We start from the raw sequence: 21,721 nt of genomic DNA on the forward strand, positions 1-21,721 counted from the left end.
ATGTGCAAAAACGAAAAAGAAAGGAAGATGGAGATAATATCTTTACACAGCAAAAATATTTTGTACTTTTTCTGTTAAAGAAACGGTCCTCGTTAAGAGTTTTGAAAACGTAAATTCCACCTGTAAATTTCACCACGTGCACATTTGTCGTTCTGTTAGTTGAACTTTGTGTTATATTTATAATCAACTAATTTGAGTGTTAAAATAAGGTATTTTATATGTAGTAGTAAAGATTTCATTGTACGTTAAATCAACTTTTTCCAACGCGAGAGCAACACGTGCGACATTGCGCGACTATAAATAACAGTTTTATTAAGTAAACTTTAACATTATAAACATGTTCAGTGTTACATAAAATTCCAGACATTGTAATTTTTTGACTAATTTTATGTTGTGTTGAATTTAACATAAATTTTTTTGCTGTGTATTGCCTTGCAGTAAAATAGTATTTTTCTATGTTCTTTCGATGCAATAAACGTTTATTATGCAATATGAATTCAAATCGTACTTTCTGTGTTTATTTGAAGTAAAAACTAAACAAAAGTTGAAATTATTGATAATGTCGTAAAGAATTAATATAAAGAAGTAGTAAAGCATAACATTGAAAAATAGTTTTGTTAAAATTTTAGAAAATATTCAAGAGACGATGTCGTGCTTGAAGCACTTGAAAAATGCATTTGAAAAACACTGTTTTATGGCCAAATATTCCCATATAATAGCAGAGTAGGAGAGAGAAATTTATATATGTTAGACGTGACTTTTTTTCGTATAATAATGGCGGTATGCGCATGAATGAGAATTTTATCGGAATCGCGCGACGAACCGTTGCTTGAGCTGTATAAGTTGTTAAAAATCAAGTGTTTGTGCACACATAGTACCGACGCATCTTAATTAAAAAAAAAGAACTAGGATATAATTACTTTGAATGACGAACATTGATGCCGTAACGCTTCCGCAGTGTTATTAATTAATTATCGAATAAGGTGAAAGTGCAAGCAAGAAACAATGCATAAATAATAAGTGAACACGTAACGTCTCATAAAATGTGGGTCCGTTCGTATCGGGACACCTTGTATACAAGATTGGATCGCAAGAATCAGCAAGTTTTAACAATGTTGGCGCCGGCCGGTCTTGATGCGTCATTCGCATTCGTATTATATCGTGCAAGTGTCGTCAGTGCGAAAAGCATTGAAACGTGTGCCGGCGTGAAAAATAGCAGGCTTTTATCCGCTATCTGCATCCGTCTGGGAATCGTTACGTGCATATTCCGCGTTTCGCGATTACGAACCGCCGACGTAGTCGCTCGTTATCGTAGCCGCGTGAGAACGCGCCGCGCAGATTCCCGTGATTTGACCCCCGCGCCGAAATCGCAAAAATGCTGGTAGAGCGCCGCACACTGCACGCGCAATTTTTTCTCGCAGGTCCGGCGATCCACTAGCAGACACAACCGTCTCGCAAAGTGCGGCGCACCTGATCGCCCTCCCGTCTCGATTCTCATGGTAATCGGCCAGCGAAGCTTTGCGCGATTTTCTGTTCCAGCTTCCCCACCAGGTGTTCATTTTGAAAATTGGATTTTGAATCGTTCGAAATGAGGTAGCTTCAAAATGGACGCCTTACTCAGTTCCTCTCATAGCTCGCAAAAATTTATATGCAACAATTGTTTGTATGAATGAACAATTTTTTGTATGAATAAACCATTGACATGAATTTCTCAGGAGCTATGAGAGTTAATTTGTGTGCGATTAAAAGTTTCGGTTTTGCTCTGACTGCTTCAATAAGATGCTTTCATTATAAATATTAATGTCGCGTTTACGACATTTTCGATGTAACAATGGATGTATAATAGGAATTTCTTTTTACAATTACGAAAGAGTAAATTCTTTTCCTTCTTCGATGTGCTTTTTATTGTCCAAATGGAATATGTGTTTCGTAAGGAGTGACTAAACCTGCATTTCTGTTTAAAGAGTATAAAGTTATCCTTTTTAGAAAAGATGGAAATAATTTATCAAGAGATGGTAATTAAATTTTGAATTAAATAATTACAAAAATAGATAATTCATAATGGCACAGATGTTTCACCTTGTTACATATATAAATTTTACACACATTAACGCTTGTTGAATATATATATTATAAATCTCCTTTTTACTATGAACACTTGGTATATGGGATACTTTTAGAATATCGATTCAAACCTGTCTTAACACGTGGCTGTGCTTTTTTGCTATGTATACGTTTACTATGAATTACGGTTTACATAATTCTCCTCATACATATTCCTCTTACGTGTGTGCGTGTGTTCTGTGCGTGTTGCTTTTACAACCTGAATTTCTTTTATATATCAATGCTGACAATGCGGAGAACGATTTTTGGAAATTGATTCTACATAATGGATAACAACATATTCGAAATTCGTGAGTACACACACGCGATGCTATAAAAGCTTAATAGCTTCCGGCGAGCTATGAAGAACCGATTAAATCTTCCTTCGCAATCGGCCGTGCTGGAATCCCGTGACGTGGATCATTCTTTCCGCGCCAGCGTTCGCCGACAAAATAACTCGGAAAAAGTCGGATACTCGCGAAATCGTTGCCGTAAAAGACCAGCTCGCCACACGCACGGAACCGGTTCTCTTTGGACGTCTCGCTAAACGCCCGGCGAAACTGTATTTGCAGATGCTGAATAAGCATAGTCAATGACGGGTGACGATCGCGGGACCACGTGTCTCTCGCGGGATAAATATACGCTAGCCACTTGGAGTTTATTTCTATCGCGTCGTAGGTAGTTGTGCACATAACGTCGAATCGCAGGTGGTGTGCGCGGGGTATTTATCGCGCTCGTAAATGTATCGTAAATGCGTCACCGGCGCGATCGCTAATTTCTGCGTTCATTATCCGCGCGTGATCCATGCAAAATTTATAATATATAGTCGCAACAATCATTAATTTGTAAAGGTGATACAGAATTTAACATTAGCAATGCGCTTAGTGCAATATTGATGCCACGTATTGAATTTACTGAATAATAATATGCGTGATGACATTTTCATGGCCTTTAGCGTCATGTTTTCGAAGCTGTTAATTATTGAGTCGTTCTGTTTTAAGTAGATCTCATTCCTGACGTAAATTTAAATTGGCATTGAAATATAGGTGGGTATCCAACGTCGCAAGTTCAAAAGCCGTGCTCGACAAATTCGAAAGAGAAAATGTCAAATTGCCAAATTATTCGCGACGGGAAAGCGTCGCCGTAGGTCTAGGACACCCTGTATACAAGGTAGCTCGCATCTGTGACGCGACATTGCGCAAGCTTGACCGTCAGTTTCGCAACGTATCGTGCGGTGAACTTCTCGTACGGGTTCCCTTCGTCGAAAGTTTTTTTATCTCTCGCTTCATCCGCCCTATAATCGCGTAATCCGAATTGATACTGCGTACTATTTTGATCCTGCCAATAAGTGTTAAATTCCGCGGCAAATCTCATCAGTTAACGTTTTTATCCTTCTGCGTCGATATATCGTGCCAATTTGTGCACGTGGCGCCGAAAGTTGCAAGTACGCAGCATGATACAAGTGCGATGGCGATTATTACTGCCAGAACTACTAATGCAATATCGCGAGAAATCATTGCCAATTACGTAATGCAAATTATAGTTTTTGCGTACTGCGCATTTTTTCATCCATGGACGCTCACTGTCACGACAATTAATCATATCGCCGATTGATTATAATCGCGTTTGTACATTTTGTTGGATTTGTTGTTGCCTTAATCGAGAATCGGGAAAAAACCGCAAAATTTTTTTCATAGCGTTGAATTGGTATGTTTTAATACATTCAAATTTCATTTCAGAAATATTTTAAATTTTAGCGAATTCCTACGAAAATGTCCAGTTCATATCAAAATTGATATTAGGAATGTTAAAAATCAATTATTGGCTATTACAATATCTGGTATCATGAATGATCAAAATTATATTATAATCACATTTATTGACAGGATGAACTACTTCGATCAACCTGAATGATTCAGTTAATGCGATTAATATTACATTTGGATTTCCCGCTGCAAATTATGCATCCGATTACAATATTTGTCAATTATGATATCAGTTATCTAAACGTTGTATAAGATATTAACTACTTTTATAAACAAAATATTAATTTATAAGCAAAATATTAATATTAATAATACAATATATACTCATTACCTACGATTGATAGAGACTTAGTATATCAATGAACTCTGACAAACAGCAGCAAACAGGTATCTCAGCACCTGTCTTGAATCTGCACGATGGTAGCACAACCAATAATCGATCACCTACAATGTTCTTATTTTCAATAAGTTTATTATTATCTCGTAACGCTTCGATAAGAGGCTGTTTATAAATTCAAGTTTTTCTACCATACACGCGAGACTCACGGGGAGATTAAATAAGAAACATTAATAGGCGATAATCTCGTTCGCGCACGTATCAGTCCACGCATCGCGTTCTGCTTGTGACACGTGGATTACGTAATCTCACGTAACGCGATGGTGAAAACGATGTACAAATTCGGTGAGTTCACAATCAGAGAACGTGTTAGCCGCTGGAAACAGAATGTTCCAGCTGAATAAAGAGAGTTATCAAGAAATTCTCTCAATTTGGACGGTATTTTAGTAAATTCACGTGTCTCCATCAATATTTTCACTTTTTTATTAATAATTAAATAATTGTGATAAGACATGGAGTAACGTGAAACTTTGTGCTAATAATAAGACTGAAAGGCTTTAATAAATTTTTATCAAGGTATTAGATATTTTTATGTTTATATTGATAATAAAATATCGAGATATAAAGTAAAACAACAGAACTAAAGAGAGAGCGAAAGTTTGTTAAAATTCTTAACATAAATCTCTTCAAAAAGACGTGAGAATCACTGTAGTCATCAATATTGTGTCGTCGTGATCTGATCTTGTGGTTATTGTACACGTGCAAAAGGAAAGTGGCGCTAATTATACACGAAAACAGATTGACTCCGACTACTTTTTCCAACGTACGTTCTATATACTCTAAGACTATTATAAAAGATTTCGATTGGCGTAATTACTACGCGCGCACGCGATTATTGCGATTGCAGGAGGACAAGAAAGCAGAGACATCCTTCGTCTCATAGCGTGTTACAGCGAAGAGCAGTAAATATTCTCTGTTAAAGCGGCCCAGAGCAGCTGAAATTACCATGTTTCTTCTAGTTATACGTGTTCTGAGGACTCTTAAGGGGAGAGCCTGCTTTAGAACGCTGAAAATAAGGTATATTTTACGAATTGTTTTTGGAGAAACTATACAGCGGATCATTATAAAACTTTGATGCATTTATTAGTACATGTTTAAAGATAAACAAAATTATTTTTTGATTTGAATATATCGCTTGTAGAGGTCGTCCTGGAGAAATCTTAGTGCAGCCGCGTCGCCGGCATTGCAAATTGATGAGCATTCTCCTGCCTCCAAATTTCGTCTAAACTGAAAAATTGAAATATCTTCTCGTTATTTATGAATTCCCATCGTCGATGAACCAAAGAGAGAAGAAAAAAGTTGAAAAGTGCCAAAATGGTGGAGCTTAGAACACAAAAGTACGATTTTTAGGCAAAGTTTTTGAACTTTTTCATGCAAAAATAATTGTTTAACTTAATGTTTTTATGAATATTAAAGGCTCATCGACGATGGGAATTCATAAATAACAAGAAAATATTTCAATTTTTCAGTTTGGATGAAATTTGGAGGCAAGAGAATGCTCACTAATTTACAATGCCGGCTGCACTAAGATGCCTCCAGGACGACCTCTACAGGCGATATATTCAAATAAAAAAATAATTTTTTTTATCTTTAAACATGTACTAATAAATGCATCAAAGTTTTATAATGATCCGCTGTATAGTTTCTCCAAAAACAATTCGTAAAATTATACCTTATTTTCAACGTTCTAAAGCAGGCTCCCCCCTTAATTGATATAATCGTATGATATACGTATATTAAAGATTAAAAGAACGCGGTGAAACAAAGACGTCTTTTGTTAATATTGTGTTAATACAACAAAATAGATATGCTTCTGCCGGTACCGGTTTCAACTCATTTACATATATATGCATAAAATACATGTCTTATTATGATGACAATGTAAGTCACGTGGCCGCAGAATTAACATAATCATGCGTACGTGCGTGTGCTAGGAAGCAAATATGCTTTTTGAACACTTTTGCCTATCATTTTACCGCAATTTGACGATGAATAATTCATGGCGAGTCCGTCCAGTTTGCGTTGCGAATAAAAGTTCCGCGAACGCAGATTTGTTAATCAATTAATTAGGTGCAATATTGAATTTGTTGGTACGCTCACGAGGATATGCGAACAACGTATTCACATGCGAATTAATTGCGCATCCGTTAGAATGCCGTTATCGATCCACGACCCGGATTCTCCATGATTCGTATGCTGTCCACATGCGTTTGAACAATAATTAATTACCGTTTTACAGTAATTAAAAATTAGTCATCAGAATACATATCACTGCATATCGCTTTCTAATGCGTTCGTTTTCGATTTTTTCTCTTATCGATACAAGTCTCAAGTATGAATCATGTTTTTATCTGAATCCATATTATTCACGTTCGAATTTTTTTACACGTTTGTCGATTTAATAACTTTTTAATATATTAAAATAACTGATGTATATAATAGACATATATTTTTATGCTATTTTTTATAACGTTACTTGTATTATTTATGCATCATCTTTTTCGCGTAGTTGAAAAAATATAAGAATATATATTACACATAATATAAATATTTAATTCAATAGCAATTATTGCATAATTATTATAGAATTATTAAATTCTTTATTCAATTGGTTGAGAGTTTGAATTCTAATACAATTTTAGCTGATATCCATTGACATTCACTCTTAAAAATGGTTACGCGCTGATACCGATCTGGCAACTGATTGCCAGAACTAGATGGAGAGGCATAATGTATAATGTAGTATTGAAAAGTCATTCTAATCGCCAGAGTAGAAAAAGAGTAAAGGATGCCGGGCTGTTAAGAGGATTTCGTTATGTCCTGTTACTCGTGCGCGTCAAAGTAAGTTTCACGAGCACAACTCGTGTTAGAATTGCCTCAGCTTTCACCGTTGCGCGCATCGAGCAACCGGCAAAGATCAGATTTCGCATGATTCCGTAGACGCGCGAAGTCGGTCGTTACCGTGATGAGGATTGCATTTCATGATGATTTCGTGATGAATATTAAATGGAATCGGGTCGAAAGCTGATGGATTTGAAAGGCAGATCACGCGATCAGAGACTCCAAATTTGCAGAGTTGTTGCCAACGATTGTTCTCATTTTCAATTTTACTTGCACATGCGTGCAGAAATATATTCGTGCAGCTTATTTAAAAAAATGCAGATGCTATCACGTGTTAATGATTGAAAAAAATTCACTCGAGCAGCCAGTACTATTGTGTACTGCTATGGTTTCCATGGGAAAATTTCGATCCGGGAGTTTTCCCTAGATCTCTCAATCCGAAACGTTTATTTCTGTTTGCAGGTATCCGAGTGCTCCAAGTCGGAGGGTCCGTCGTTATCGACTTCACCCGGCTCCGACTTCCTAACTTCACCGGCGCATCGGTCCGTGCCGGTGAGCTCGCGACACTTCTCGAGGACGTCCTCGAGAGCGTCCCAAAGCTCCCTCCAGAGCCCGAGCAAGAGTACGGGCACGTCGCCGCCGAAGACCGGCAGTTCGAGTTCCCTCAACAAGTTCCACAACCGACTGGTCGACAAGCTGAAGCGCTCGTTGAAAAAGGCGGAGGACTGCGCCGAGGACCAGCGAAACCTATCGTGAAACAGTCAAGGGGTTTTGGGCCGGCCACCCGTGTCCGGCTCGAAACCGATCGAGATCCGACGCACTTCGGCACCCGCAACCACATCCGAGTCGAACAGCAATGTGGTCGCGCGCTCGTGTCCGGATCCGCCTTCAGCTTGGTAGAGAAGAGGAGAGAAGAAACGGGAAAAAGAAGAAAGACGTGACGATGGAGGGAACGTGAGCGACGAAGGGAGTGCGGAAGAGACTATGAGGGATCAAGAGAAGAAGGCTGTCTGAACGATGTAATGGGTGTATAAGAGCGAGAGAATCGATGGCAAAGGTGAACAAAGAGGGATGAAAGGGAACAGAAGATTTCAGGTTTTGGCCGTCGCGCGTTCAGTTGGAGGAGGACGTTCGAAAGCCAGCTTGTACGAGTTTGTCAACCCAGCACGGGCGAAAGAGGGAGGATGATCCTCGAGGCCGTCAACAGTCGATGTCAAGGACTCTTGGGAGAGTCGGGAGAGGTCGAACGATCGAGCGACGGGAGGCCCAGTGGGCGTTTGGAAGAATGAAAAGAGCTGGTGCTCGAGATGTTCCTTTTCATAGCTCTCCAGTTCTGCGACAGGCTCGATAATCGTAAAGGCTATTGATTGCGTCGGAATTTGCGCGCGTTGGTCAGTTGCAACATCTGTCTAGCGAACGGACGTTTCTCGAGAGGTGATGGAAATTACTACCCACGTCCGAACCAATTGAACCGCTTATGTTAAACGGTAACCCAGTTCCGGCATTGCCAGCACCCGCAACATCGATGAAAATTCAACTCGATTGTACTCGATTGGAAAATTGGAACAATCCTGAGAAAATATCACTGAATCAATCAGCAACGCGCAAAGATCCATGTATCATCGTTGGAAGTTCTCCAATCTCCTTGTAACGAGGAGTTATTGCGAGAGTCCAAGGAAAAGGAGGAAGATTCGCAGGCTTCGATGCAGCCATCGATCAGTGAAACGAAGCAATTGAATAAATCTCTCGCTCAAACAGGGGTTTTCGGAGGTCATCGAGGATTATTGGAGTTCAAAGCGGGAGTCGAGGAGTCGAGGGACAGGTTGGAAGCAACGGAGAAAGCGAGGTACATTACAAATACGATTGCGTATCGAGATTGCACGTCGCGAACGTTTCGCACGTTGAATGTCGTAGGCTCGCGGTTGATCAGCTACGAGATAGTCTGTTGAGTTGTCAGACCTAAAAGCTAAGTTCCTTCATTGCGCGCGCGTGCGCGCGTAACGTTCTATGTTGTTCTTTTTAACATAGAAGATCGAAGAGAAAGAGAGATTCGGTGAGACATTCAGCGGACGCGAAAGTGTTTCCGGATTTCGTGGGGGGAAGGTCATTGATCGTGACGTCACACGACCGTACCTATCCACGTAACATCCGAAAGATGTCGCAAAGATGTGCAGCAGAAGCCCCAACTTTCGGAACAGTTTTTCTCAAAATCGTTCTATCTGTTAAGTATTTTACAGACAACTTTGATCTCCCAGAGATTTCTTCAAGGTCTTTCTATTCTAGGGGTTTCTTGATACTTCGGGAAACATCTTTTTGACATCTTTTGAACCGATGCGTCGTTGGTTCCATTCGCCAAATTATTTCGCGTTAATCGTGGAGAAGACAGAACGCCAATCTCCAAGTCGTAACATCCAATTATCACATCTTTCTCGCAACCTAGACTGAAAAGCGTCCTCTAATCAGTATATCACGCAAAATTATTCAAAAATAAGGGCACACATTCTCATCGCGTATTCAGCATTACAAACCTGCAGCTTTGCCTTCTGATTTGTTTATCTCAATGGGGTTTGATGTTCGAAACGAGAGAAAAGACCGACATGAGACCGCGACAAGGACCGCGATGAGAATGCGAGCCGAAGCATAAGGAGAAAGAGTAGCTCTAGCATAAGAAGCGCCGCGAATATGTCGTTGTTCTTTACTCTTAAATACCAAACTGGAAACAATAGGGTGGCTCATCTCGCTCGTTCGTTGTTGTTCGAATTAGGATCGAGTTTCGAGAGCGTGCTGGAAGCGGCAGTTTCTCGCCTTTGCGGGGAAAAACTGCTGCCTGTACGCGCCTGCGTGCACGTAGGGGGTGCGAATGTGCGTGCCCTGCGCGCGTACCCTTCGTGCCCGGATCCAGGAGCGGACGATGCCTAAGGAAGAGCGACTTACTCTCACACGTATCTATCCTCTGCGCTTTATCGGCGTTACAAAATTAGTCGTACTTATTACGTATTCGCGTGAGCGCGTTCGCTCTGCGCGGATTAGTTTCTCATGCCCGCCCGCCCGCCCCGCCCCCTCGCCTTCTTTTACATCGGAGTATCTCGGTCGGAAATCGCAGCGAGACAATACGGACAATACGACGAAGACGTGCGACATGCGACGAAGAAGAGCGTCTTTCGCGTAGCACCGACACGCGGAGTGATGCGCGTTAACATTCGAGCGATCCTCGCTCTCGAAAGCGAAGCAATCTGGAACAATGCGAAATTGAAATTAAAGAGAAATCGGATTCCCGGCTGTCGAGATAAGACCTGTAAATAATTTCAGATACAAATCATTCTCTTTCACTGATCGGTATTTTTCATATCTTAAAAAAGATCATCTGCTTTATAAAAATGCTACTTTTTATATTTTCGATACATGCGTGTTTTATGCTCTACATGTTCTGTTTTAAAGGGATGCTTTTACAAGATTTTGTTTACAGATGAGTTTTGTCACGAAGAGCTAAATTTCGGAAAATTTCTTTCGAGGAAGCAAGAAGCGCGAAAACAACAATTCGCAATTACTGGCATGGCAGGTCACCTTATTGAACGACATTGCCGTTTCCTCCACTTTGTCGATAGTAACACGCTAATACATGCGTGGCGAGGCCTATGGGGGAGCATGATAAATGCGTCCGGTACCATTAACGCACACTGTGGCGTACACGTGTTGCGCTGTTGTATGCGAAAGGCGCGATTCGCGGTCGCTATCGTCTCGGAGATTTCCGCCTCTCTCGCACGCGAGCCGTCGAGTGTGAAGATATTTTCTTATTAAACGAATCGCCGTTCAACACGCGTCATCGAAGATGTAACAACGTTTCTCCCGAGGTATTCCTCGCGCCCGAGTTATTCGTATTTGTTGTTTCGCGTCGTCGCCACATGGCGCTTGTTAATTTTTTCATGTAATATATATAAATATATAGTGTATTATTTTGTTGTAAATCGAGTCGATGAAAGGGAGACGCGGAAGGAGGAGGAGGACGTGTGTCCTTGCAGGCCGCACGTGCAAAGGACGTCGAGTGTTATGAGAAAGGAGCGCTACTTCCGACATGAGAGATTTCTCTTGTGGGATTAATTTCCTTTTTTATCCGAGACGCGTCAATTCGAAGATTCGGCTTACATGATCTTGACAAGCGAGAAAAATTTTATCTCTCTTCCACGTTGGTTAATTAATTAAATAAGTAAAATTTTTAATTTTGTGTTCAATGACTTTTTTAATGAATTTACTTCTTCAGTTGTGTAATAAAATTGCTTAGATATGCGAATAATTATTAAATAAATTTTTTCTAGATCGTGTTCACTTTGATACGAGAAGGAAAAGGTCTTATTTCATTAATTATATCGCTTATGTAACTAATGTGTGTGCGTTAGCGATTACTTGAGAAATTACTTGAGAAAAAACATATAAATTTCTTATATTTTATATAATAAACTTTATTATACACACACACGTGCTCATCCTCATAAGATTGCGACCAACACTACGACATTCTTCGCATCCATCTGCGATGATCCTGCTTCCTTCCTCGCGAAGGATACAATTTACGCGCTTTCTTTCTATCGGTTGCGTATCGGAGATTACGAACTGGGAGCAATTAAGCGATACCGCGTGTAACTCTGTGATACCGTAAGCTATAAGGTAGAATTACTCTGCAACGATTTACGGATTCTAGGCTTGGGGAGGTATTATAGTTAGGACGAGATTCGTACGAACGCTTCAATTCTCCGTCAATCCGTTGAATTCGTATTCTTTGAAAATCGAAGTGACATCTTTTTTTCTCGGTTCTTCTTCGGAAGAAGATAGAAATGGGAGAAGAGCGTTGCTTTCGGATTTTTTTCGAGAAGACGAAGGAATTCCGGCGCGCGAGCATTTGAAGTCGTTCACGTCCGTCTTAACGTGTACATAATATTAAGAGGCTGAAACTCCGAAAGCGCTTATTACACGCTCGATTATACGAAAGTTTACTCATTCCTGATAAAAATTTTAACTCGACTTGCAAATTATATGTGATTCCTTATTCGGCACGAAAGCAGATCGAATTTCACCTAGTACATAGCTGCAAGAAAGCAGCTCTTCTCTTGGATTCATGATGCAAGAACGGATTAATATGTGCGTCGATTCGCGCTTTCGGACCCATGTTGGATTTAAGAGAAAGCTTAGTCGGTAGACATGATCACGCGGAAAATTTTGAAAATTTGCGTAGCTCTCAACCTGTGCGTGTGCACTTCTTCGGGTGCGGATGGCAAGGGGATGAAGATGGAGAAAGGGGAGAAAAAGAGAGAAACAGGGAGACACAGGGATACCGCAAGAAAGAGAAATAGAGGGCGGATTATTTGAACGTCGCTTAAAAAAATGTGGCAAAGCTGATTCGGAGGAAATCATTTTCTGTGCGGAGGCGCGTAACCGAATAATTTCCAAAAGTTGCCGCTTTGTGTAAGACTGCTTTAGCGAGACAGAGAACGGAGACAAAAAGTAATTATCGATATAGGGCGATGTATCGCCGTGGTGCTGGGCGAGGCACTGGGACACGCAATGTTCAACGGATCAGTGATAAACAAATTGCGATTTGCGCCACTTCGCGAATTTTACGTGATGTTACGTAATCTTGCGTACACTGACGTCGATGTACATTATTACGTCTAACATCACCTGAAGAAGAAAAACATTTTTTTCCGAGAAACGAATGTGACATAGTTCAATAAAGATATTTTTACTGTAAACCTCTTGTACAACACATTTTCGATATTTCGTAATAACATCTCGAAATATCGAATTATAAAATATCTCGAAAAAAGGCGGGAACCTCTGAGAGACGATTTCACCCTTTTCAATCATTTACCAGCTTCAACTGGACATTTCTAAATTTATCCAACCTATTATATCAAGTTTCAATAAAACCAGAAAATTCTTGGGTTCGAGAGATTCGCTTTAAATTGAGAACTGGTCATCACGATCCGAGAACACAGGAGTCCCACGGTTTCGCCGGTGTTGATTCGTACTGATTAGAAAAATGGTGTTATTAGAGTTTAGAGATTGACGAGATAATGCGATCTATTTATTATGGCGGCCTCGGACCTCGGACCGCGGAGTAAACGTGGATTGGGACTTTTCTTTGCCCTGCCCCTCTTCAAGCGCGGATAAAATTTTCGTGTTGTTTCATATTGAATGTCTGTTGCGTTAGACCCTTATCTTCTCGTTCTGACAATGTACATGTGAAGAAAAAAGAGAAATACCTCCGGTTAATCTCTCGATCCACTTTCATTCTACGGTCGCAACGCGATTGCAAAGCTATACATGTGCAGATGTATGTATACATATGACAATAGATGATTTGTACGTATGCGCGCACGCGCGTACGTACATATCATTTATTGTGCGACGACTTGACTATTTTTTGTATTACTACTACTGTTTTATGGTTATTTGTTATACCTCACTCGGGACATTTTGAGCGGATTTTTACCGCGTGATTGAGGAGAAGCGTCAAGACTTTTGCGTGTCTTTTCAGGATGCGGGGAGAAAAAAAAGAACACTTCCTCGCGCCTTTTTTTCACGGCGACGTGCACACGCGTCCCCTTAGCAGAATAAGAAACTCGCGGAATATGAAAATCGTTGCGTAATACACGCGAAGATTACTTTTCTGACATTGCGCAATGCACTCGTGAAGGAAAGGCTGTTTTAATTCGTCTCGTCACTTTCGTTACTTGGATCGGCAGCGATGATGTTCACTCGATTTGCAAGCTCGTGTTATTTTCGTTAAAAATATTTTACTAGACGGAGATTAATTTTGTGCGTTTCCAGAAGAAAGTCCACCTTGCAAAAGTAGTACTTGCAAAGCCGTTACCTCGACGAAGCCCAACGTCGTCGCCGATCGCTCAAGTACTTTCTCCTCATTCACGACGATTGAATATCACTGCCAAAAGCCCATGATTATGATAAAGCAACAAATAAAAAAAAAAGAGTAGCGTAGCGACGGGTAGCTCGGTCGGGCCCCGAATTTTACGCGGCCGGCGCGCTCCGATTGATCGCGCCGCCTCATCTGTTTCCCCCCTTACACTCATGAACTAAAATCTCTCTCGAGATTTTACATTAACATATTTATTTTTCGACGGATAGCGGTTTTCGTTGTTGAGAGAACCCGCACCATGCTCGCTTCTGCTTGTATCAACGATTCGCTAGCGGTCGATCGTGAGCAATTGGAAATGGCGTTTCTGCCGGTTTGCAGCGATAGAAAGATGGCAAAATGGAATAGCGCAGAGAAAGGTTCTTCAAACAACTTGCGGAGCTACATAGTTCTTGCATTTGTTCTCTTTAAATGAGTAAAGTCGAGAAGGATCCTTGCGCAGCCAGTTTCCGCGAGTGTTTGGAGAACACCAGGATTTATTAGTAATAATGTATAATTAGTAAGTTTTAATTTTTAATTATTGATTTATGCCTCATTAACGGCTTTTACAGTGATCGTAAAAATTGCTTTAATGAGGTTGCTCGCAGAACGAGCATTTGTTCAACTTTTCATCATTGATACTATTTGTTTTTGCTTTATGCGCGTTTGATTCACGGCAGAGGAATCGTTGATGCAAAATCGCGAGGTTCAGGCAAGGATGTCGCCTGATTTTAGAAACTTGTTTGCGAATCGCCGTCGGGACGTCGTTAATTATTCGGGAATTTCGAGGAGAGAGATGCGAGCGAAAGCGACATGGTGCGTGGATGCACATTCCATGCATAAAGATTATACATACGTGTATAAGGTAATCATCTGTTAGAGTTTGATAGAGAGTTCAAAACACACACCCACCCAGCCATACACACACATACACATGTATACGTATACACATACGCATACGCGTAGATACATACATTTACACCTACGTGAAATATTACATTGAAAGATTATAAAGGAATAATATACCTAAAGTTTTCGAAGCTTACAATAGACTTCTCGGTTTATCATTATTATGTATCGTGATTTTTATGTCATGTTCAATAAATGAGTTTTAAACTATACATATTGTTGTTCTTTCCTTGTTTTCCGATTGTTCCCAGATCAATGTATCCAGCGTCCTCCACAATTTTATATCATGTTCAATAAATGAATTGTAAACTATGTATCTTGTTCCCTTTTTTCCTCGTTTCTTGCTTGTTCCCAGATCCAATATATTCAACTTCCATCCAGGAATTATTTGTGATGCAATTAACTTATTAATGCGTGCATGCGATTCGTAATGCGTAGAAAAAACGACCGCTTTAAAGCCGCATTTTTTAATATTGAAGCATACGAAACATGACTTGCTTGTTTCACACGTAAGCGATAATTAATAGATAGAAAAAATAATATTCTTGGTATCGGGAAACTGATTCACCGGCGAAGCGCCTGAATAGAATGAATCATCGTATCGATGGTATCGTAAAGTCATCTTCTTTCATTATCCGGAAGTGACAATAGCATTCATATCGGGTGAGATAATTCATGTTAGATACAATTCATCGTGAGTAAAATAGTGATTAAATCGTTCTCTTTATAACAAAAGACATTCTCATAACTCGATCTTACTCTTATAATTGATCAAACAGCGAATTGTGGAATAGCAAGTGCTTTGTGCTTTGTTTATAATACAATACGTAATATTATAATTATAACACAGTTGCAGAGAATTAAGACAAAGCTGATTGTGACGGACACAAATTCCTCCTGTGCTTGAACGATGCCAAACCAGACCGCGCTAACAACCTTTGCAGGAACGATGCACTTTGCGTTTGTCTCGCGTTTACCTCATGCCTAAAATTCGCGCTGTATATTACGGTATTTTATTAATACTCTCGCTTGCGTGATTCTCAACAAATTCGCGTGGCCACATGGCCGAGCTCGGATTTCAGTGTCGCGAGATTTTGCGCGCGCGCACAGGACTTAGCGGCAGATTTATCGCCACCAGAAGCTGTTCCGGCACTCGCTTTAACAAGCTTTAAAATATGCCTTTTAAACATTAACCGACCGCGCACACGCGCGACGTTATTCATGTCGCGGTATTGGTCAATTTTCGTCTGCACTGTTTTTCTGGGCCAAGGATGATAGTACGAGTGCTTCGCACTTTGCTTATGATATGTATGGAAGGATATGGAGGGGTGGGAAGTTGCATCATCAGCTGCAACTCTGCAATGTGAAAAGAAACTTTTGCGTTAGAACGTAGGAGAGAGTCACAGGACAGTTACATCTTCTGCGCCTTCATGTACGCATGCAAACATAAATATGCAAATATTTCAATTCATTGATTACACATTTTTAATTAATTTTAATATCGTGAAATTTTTATTTGAAGCTCTTGATTACTGAAAAATGATCGCGGAGAAAAAGCGCTGATCGAACAAGCTAAACAATAATCATTCTTCGCAACAAAAAAGGAAATTATTTTCAAGCGGAAGTTGCAGAAAGCCATGCTTGCAAAAACCTCCGCAGATTCCGCTGCAGTTTGTATAAATTATACTCATCAGCGATTGTTCTTGAGCGAACCGAGCCGTTTGCGTCTACTCGAGGTAACCGAGGGAGACATTTGTGCAAGCAAAGTTGCAAAAAGGAAAAGAATGTATAACACGCGTGATCACGCAATGAATGTGCAACCGTGCTCACGTGAGTCATTAGGTTGTACAACGGAATGTCACGTAACCGACAACAATCGTATCGCGAGATACGTAACGATAATCTCTTATCATCTCTTATCGTAAACAATCGCTTTCTACGCGCTTACAATGCACGAACGCATGAATGTTCTTGTTATCACTCGGCAGCCTCGTAACTTCGCATTATTGATGACGAACGTGGCGCAATGCGATCGAAACGACAGGATATCTGATCGAGATCAGATTGTTTCGATTGTGCCGACGATGATGATGATAATGATGATAACGATGATGCAATCGATTCGGATCAGCTTCTCGTGCGCAGAAACGCCAGGAACCGTTTAGCGTTTGATGCGCGGCGCACTAAAAGATATCACGCGAATCGCATTGTGATGTCGATACGCGCAAGAACACGACACTGCCCACTGTGCGAAACGTCACATTGCGAAATGGTATCTTATACTGCGGATATTCAATAATGCAAGCGAGCAAAGTCGCGACGAGTTTCGAAATATCGAGCCATACGTCGAAAGCTTGTCCGTCATACAAGCGATCGTTAATGGGAAGAATGTTTGATGTTATAAATGAAGTATTCGTGATGAGTATTATTATTGAACTATTATTAGAGAGAGGGTGCTTATGAATTTATTACAGAATTTATTGAACATGTATTATGTACCTACATACGAAAATTTAATTGTCCAATTATAATTATCATTATTATTATATTTAATTATGATAATAATGTACTGTAATATAACATACTATATTCTCTATAATATATTATACAATATACCATATAAAAATATTATATAATTATAATAATATAGAGAGAAAGAGAGAAAAATAAAAATGACAATTTTTAATCTCTTAATCTCTTTAATACATTACATCGAAAAGAAAACTGTAATTACATTTGTGTCATGATAATTCCTGAGGATCTTTTTATATATACTTTTTTGATATATTATATACCTTTTTCATATAGATCTTGCTTTTCGCGATAATTAATGAGAGGTAATTTCGATAATGCATGCGCAACATCGTCGCGGCATGCTTACGCTGATAGTTTCGCGAATGGAGATTTCCACTGCGAGAAGAAGACTGGCGCCCACAATGGTATGTCATTGTCTGAGTTATTAGCGGGAAATCTGCGTCTGCAAAAATAGATACGCGTGCATACGTACGAGATGAATAAGGAAGCGGCGAAAGGATGACGCGCAGCCAAGCACGTGCATGTTCACAGTATAATAATCCCGCAAATAAGGAGGCATACGAGACAATTTTCCCAAACGAAGTATAATACATTTTTCTTGTCGGACGATAATCTCGCAACGCTTTCCATTCCGAATCTAGAATCCAGAATTGAATTCCCAGATCTTCAGAATTTCGCTTTAACTTCACAATCTGGTTACGAAGTCTCATATTTGTCAGAGAAACATATTCAATTTTGTTTCTCCTATTTCCTGTCGCCGAAATGAACAAATTGACACTTTGAGGTGTGTACTTTATTTATCACCCTCTCCATTGGGGACCAATTTTTTTCATTAATATTCGACGAGACAAGCCGTAAATCGTTTTTCCTTCCGAAGAAGTAACGTGTGCGAAATCCTATCCGCGCCAGTTATTCGGTTAATCTCGGTCGAACGAGTGCCTCGCCCCCGACTGCATCCGCTGGATGGCTGGCAGGAAGTTCATCAAGGTGCATGGACGTCCCTACACCCACGTCTGTTTATCAAATCTCATTCGCGAGCGCGCCCATTCAGCGCGCGCCCGGCTCACGCATCTGGCGTATCGCATCGCTGGCAACCTACACGCAGCCCCGGGGTCTCGCCCTCTTCGTCCCGCGCTCTCTTCGTCCTCGCTGCATCCTGCGCCCTTCCCGCCACGCGTGCCATGCTGCGTGTCTCGCGGGTGCTTAGCAATCGTTACATGCACTTTCCACACGCTTCTCCAATAACGGAGCACTTTCTCCGTGAATACAATTTCCATGAATCGCGACCGTTACGTCACTATATCGTACAATTCACGTGACGACTTTGTTTTTGCAATCTCGTGCTGCGTCACGTTTCCGCGTGGTCCTTGAGAAGAGAGTGTCCCTGACCAGCGACTATATTCAGTTGCGACAGTCGTAACCGCGAGTTATCGTTGCGGAAGGACGTGACATTCACGGGAAAACTTGAAATTGTAGCGTAGCGCAAAAAGGCGTGGAGTAATTTCAGAATATTAAATTATCTTATTCTTGTTATGGAGATGTGATATTTCGTTTATAAATCTTTTCCAGTTGCAAATACGCGTGCGTGATTTCCAAACTTTGTACATAATTTGCAAGCAACGTGTGTCAGAGAGTAGATTGAAAAAGATACACATCAAGGACATCGTAATTGTATTTTTTGAATCGTAATTGGAAAGAATTAAATTTCGAATGATATTTAAATAGAATATTTCAATAAACAGAAAGAATAGAAATAGCACATCACGAATGTGCATTCAAAAATACAAAGCATTTGATTTACAAGAATGAAAATTTTTGTTGCTCTGTTCTATGTTAAAATTTAACATGTTTTACATTTTATTTTTTTATGTTTCATTCTATTTATTTTGCTATCTCTTCCCTTTTGCAGTAGGACTTTATTCTGATGTTCTCGAAAAGCAGAAAGGACCATTCGATCTGCCTTAACTTTTCTTACTCGTGTTTTCAATTTCCTCGACTTCCTCGACTTAACTCGTATGTTAAAACGATGCATCGAACGCACCAAGTGCAGATATAACGTGCGCAGTATTTAAAAAAGAAATTCAGGTCGGTGGACTTTCTGACGGGCGCGAAATAGGAACGCCGATCAATACGCTCGTACGTCGTTACTATTTCTGATTCGTTGCGAGTTATTCATAGCAGCTAGCGTTTATCTGCGTATTAATTTGATTAACTCTCACGAGAGACGGGCGGTGCGCCCGTGGATCGAGATTGACCACGCACGATAAAGAGATTTCATTCCGCGTGGGAGATTATAAACGAGTTTTACAACGAACCGTGTTTTCTGTAGTCGCTAATTAATTTCATTAATAAATGTTACATTTCCTTTCTCTTCCTATTCAATACGCGCACTTACAATTTTGTGATTTTATATTTAAATAATAAAATTACACACTCTGGTATTTTCAAGCATAGGTATTGTAATATAATGTCAAAGGTACAAATGCGGCATGTATATCATTGCTCTTTGATTACAATGTTATACATTTCTTGCTTTGGTAATTCTAGATTTGTCATGTTTACTGCAACACCCCAATGATTTATATGAAAGTCTTGAGCTGGTTAAAATAGAATCGGTATCGATTACATATCACATATAATTATCACATAGTCGATTTCTAGATATCTGATAAAGATATAAATAAACACGTATGTTTTTTGAAATAAAAATATAACTCTTTCCCAACAAATCTTATTTAATTATTTGCACAAGATATGAATGTTACAAAGTTTCCTCAAGGTTCCTCATTTTTGCCTTTTCTGAAATATTTTTAACGATTCTCAAACTAGCTTGGAAAGGTTCGTTTCTAAATAATCGTTTTACTTTAGGAAACGGTTTCTAAATTAATTACGGTTGAAACTAGTCACGTATGCGGCCGATTCAAAATTCGCTCAGTTTGAAATCTTCTAAAATTTGTGTGGGTTGGTGAACTTTCGTTATAAAACCGCAGTAGAGGCATTTATCTGTACAAGTCCGTAAACACTGATTACATAATGACAGATGTGTTTGCGCCGGCAAAGCTTTACGGACTTAACTGATACACGATGATTTATCGACCTCTCAAGGAAGTCGAACGTAAAATCGATCGTCTTGCACCCCACGGGTCGAGGAAAGTCGCCGCGTATCCTTCGCGAAACTTTCCGTCGTCAGTCTCGCGCCATCTCGCGATAGCATGTCTTTTCCGCTCTTTTTCACGCGCGCGTCGGCATCAATTATCTCATTGTAATGCATAATATTGCAACGCGCATTATGCACGTTTATTTCATCGGGTTATCAGCGGGGTCTATCACGTTCCGCGCATTTATCATGAGGAGAAACTGTGTTATTGTAAGCATATGAACAATTCTTATTAATGATTTGCTATATCAATGTGCGGATATTGCGATATTTTTTTATGATATTTATATTAACTATTTTTATGCCTTTATCTAATTTCGCGGAAAAGTAAATTTGAATTTTTATTACAGAATATTTTAAAATTAAAATGTAAAATCTCATTCTGTTCAAAATTTCATTAAATGTTATTCTGAATCCTTTTTGCGGAATTTGTGAACAAAACTATAAAGAGATATGATTGCTACAATTATTTGTGAGACGTTGAACTTATTTTTTTATTTTGACTTCTTCTTATACAATAATGACGATATTATTCATAGATCGCATGAATTAAATAAATTTATATATGAGTTAATATTATTAATACAATTATAAGTTATACTTCAACTAAACTTAATAATAAGGGAAAAAGGTTCGATGATGAAGACTCGAAAAGAAATTTGACATTATGAGCGAACAGCAAGATAATTATTAAAAGTGCAGTTTATTGATTGTGAATATGTGAGAAAACTTATTTATCTGAAGAATATATCGTAGGCATAAATTACATTATCCTTCTTTATAACATTATATACACACTTCATAATGGCCGCGATAAAGCATCAAGAACCTTGAGGAAGGTCAGTATGAATGCAGAGAAGCGAATTATTTCGGGATCGGTGGACGTTTCTCCGCATGATGTGACCATGATCGATTAAACTTTTATTCCAGCTTGACATGCATTTACGCTCCGCTTGTCACAGCTCATTAATAATTCATTATTTGCATGATACAGTAGCCTAGTATATAAATTCTCTTTGTGCTTTATATTTATTATACATATCGTAATATGAATGTATATGTGTACAATATATTCTGTTTTAAGAGACAGAGCAGAGACGGAGAGA

At 39.6% G+C, this 21,721-nt stretch overlaps 1 protein-coding gene across 4 annotated transcripts in view; it reads left to right on the top strand.

The window, feature by feature from the left end:
* Positions 1-15,135, top strand: part of LOC105277622 — a 15,928-nt gene extending 793 nt beyond the window's left edge. The window contains exons 2-4 of one of the 4 annotated variants that reach the window (XM_026971327.1): positions 1,422-1,499; positions 7,570-8,953; positions 9,872-15,135. In XM_026971327.1, coding sequence (XP_026827128.1) covers positions 1,422-1,499; positions 7,570-7,863 — 372 coding nt within the window. In that variant the 3' untranslated portion in view covers positions 7,864-8,953; positions 9,872-15,135. The remainder of the gene's footprint in view (positions 1-1,421; positions 1,500-7,569; positions 8,954-9,871) is intronic. The other 3 variants (XM_026971328.1, XM_011336105.3, XM_026971330.1) reach the window with 3 other exon arrangements.
* The last annotated feature ends 6,586 nt before the right edge of the window (positions 15,136-21,721 follow it).

The sequence above is a fragment of the Ooceraea biroi genome, chromosome 7, assembly GCF_003672135.1.
Source record: "Ooceraea biroi isolate clonal line C1 chromosome 7, Obir_v5.4, whole genome shotgun sequence".
Taxonomy (NCBI): domain Eukaryota; kingdom Metazoa; phylum Arthropoda; class Insecta; order Hymenoptera; family Formicidae; genus Ooceraea; species Ooceraea biroi.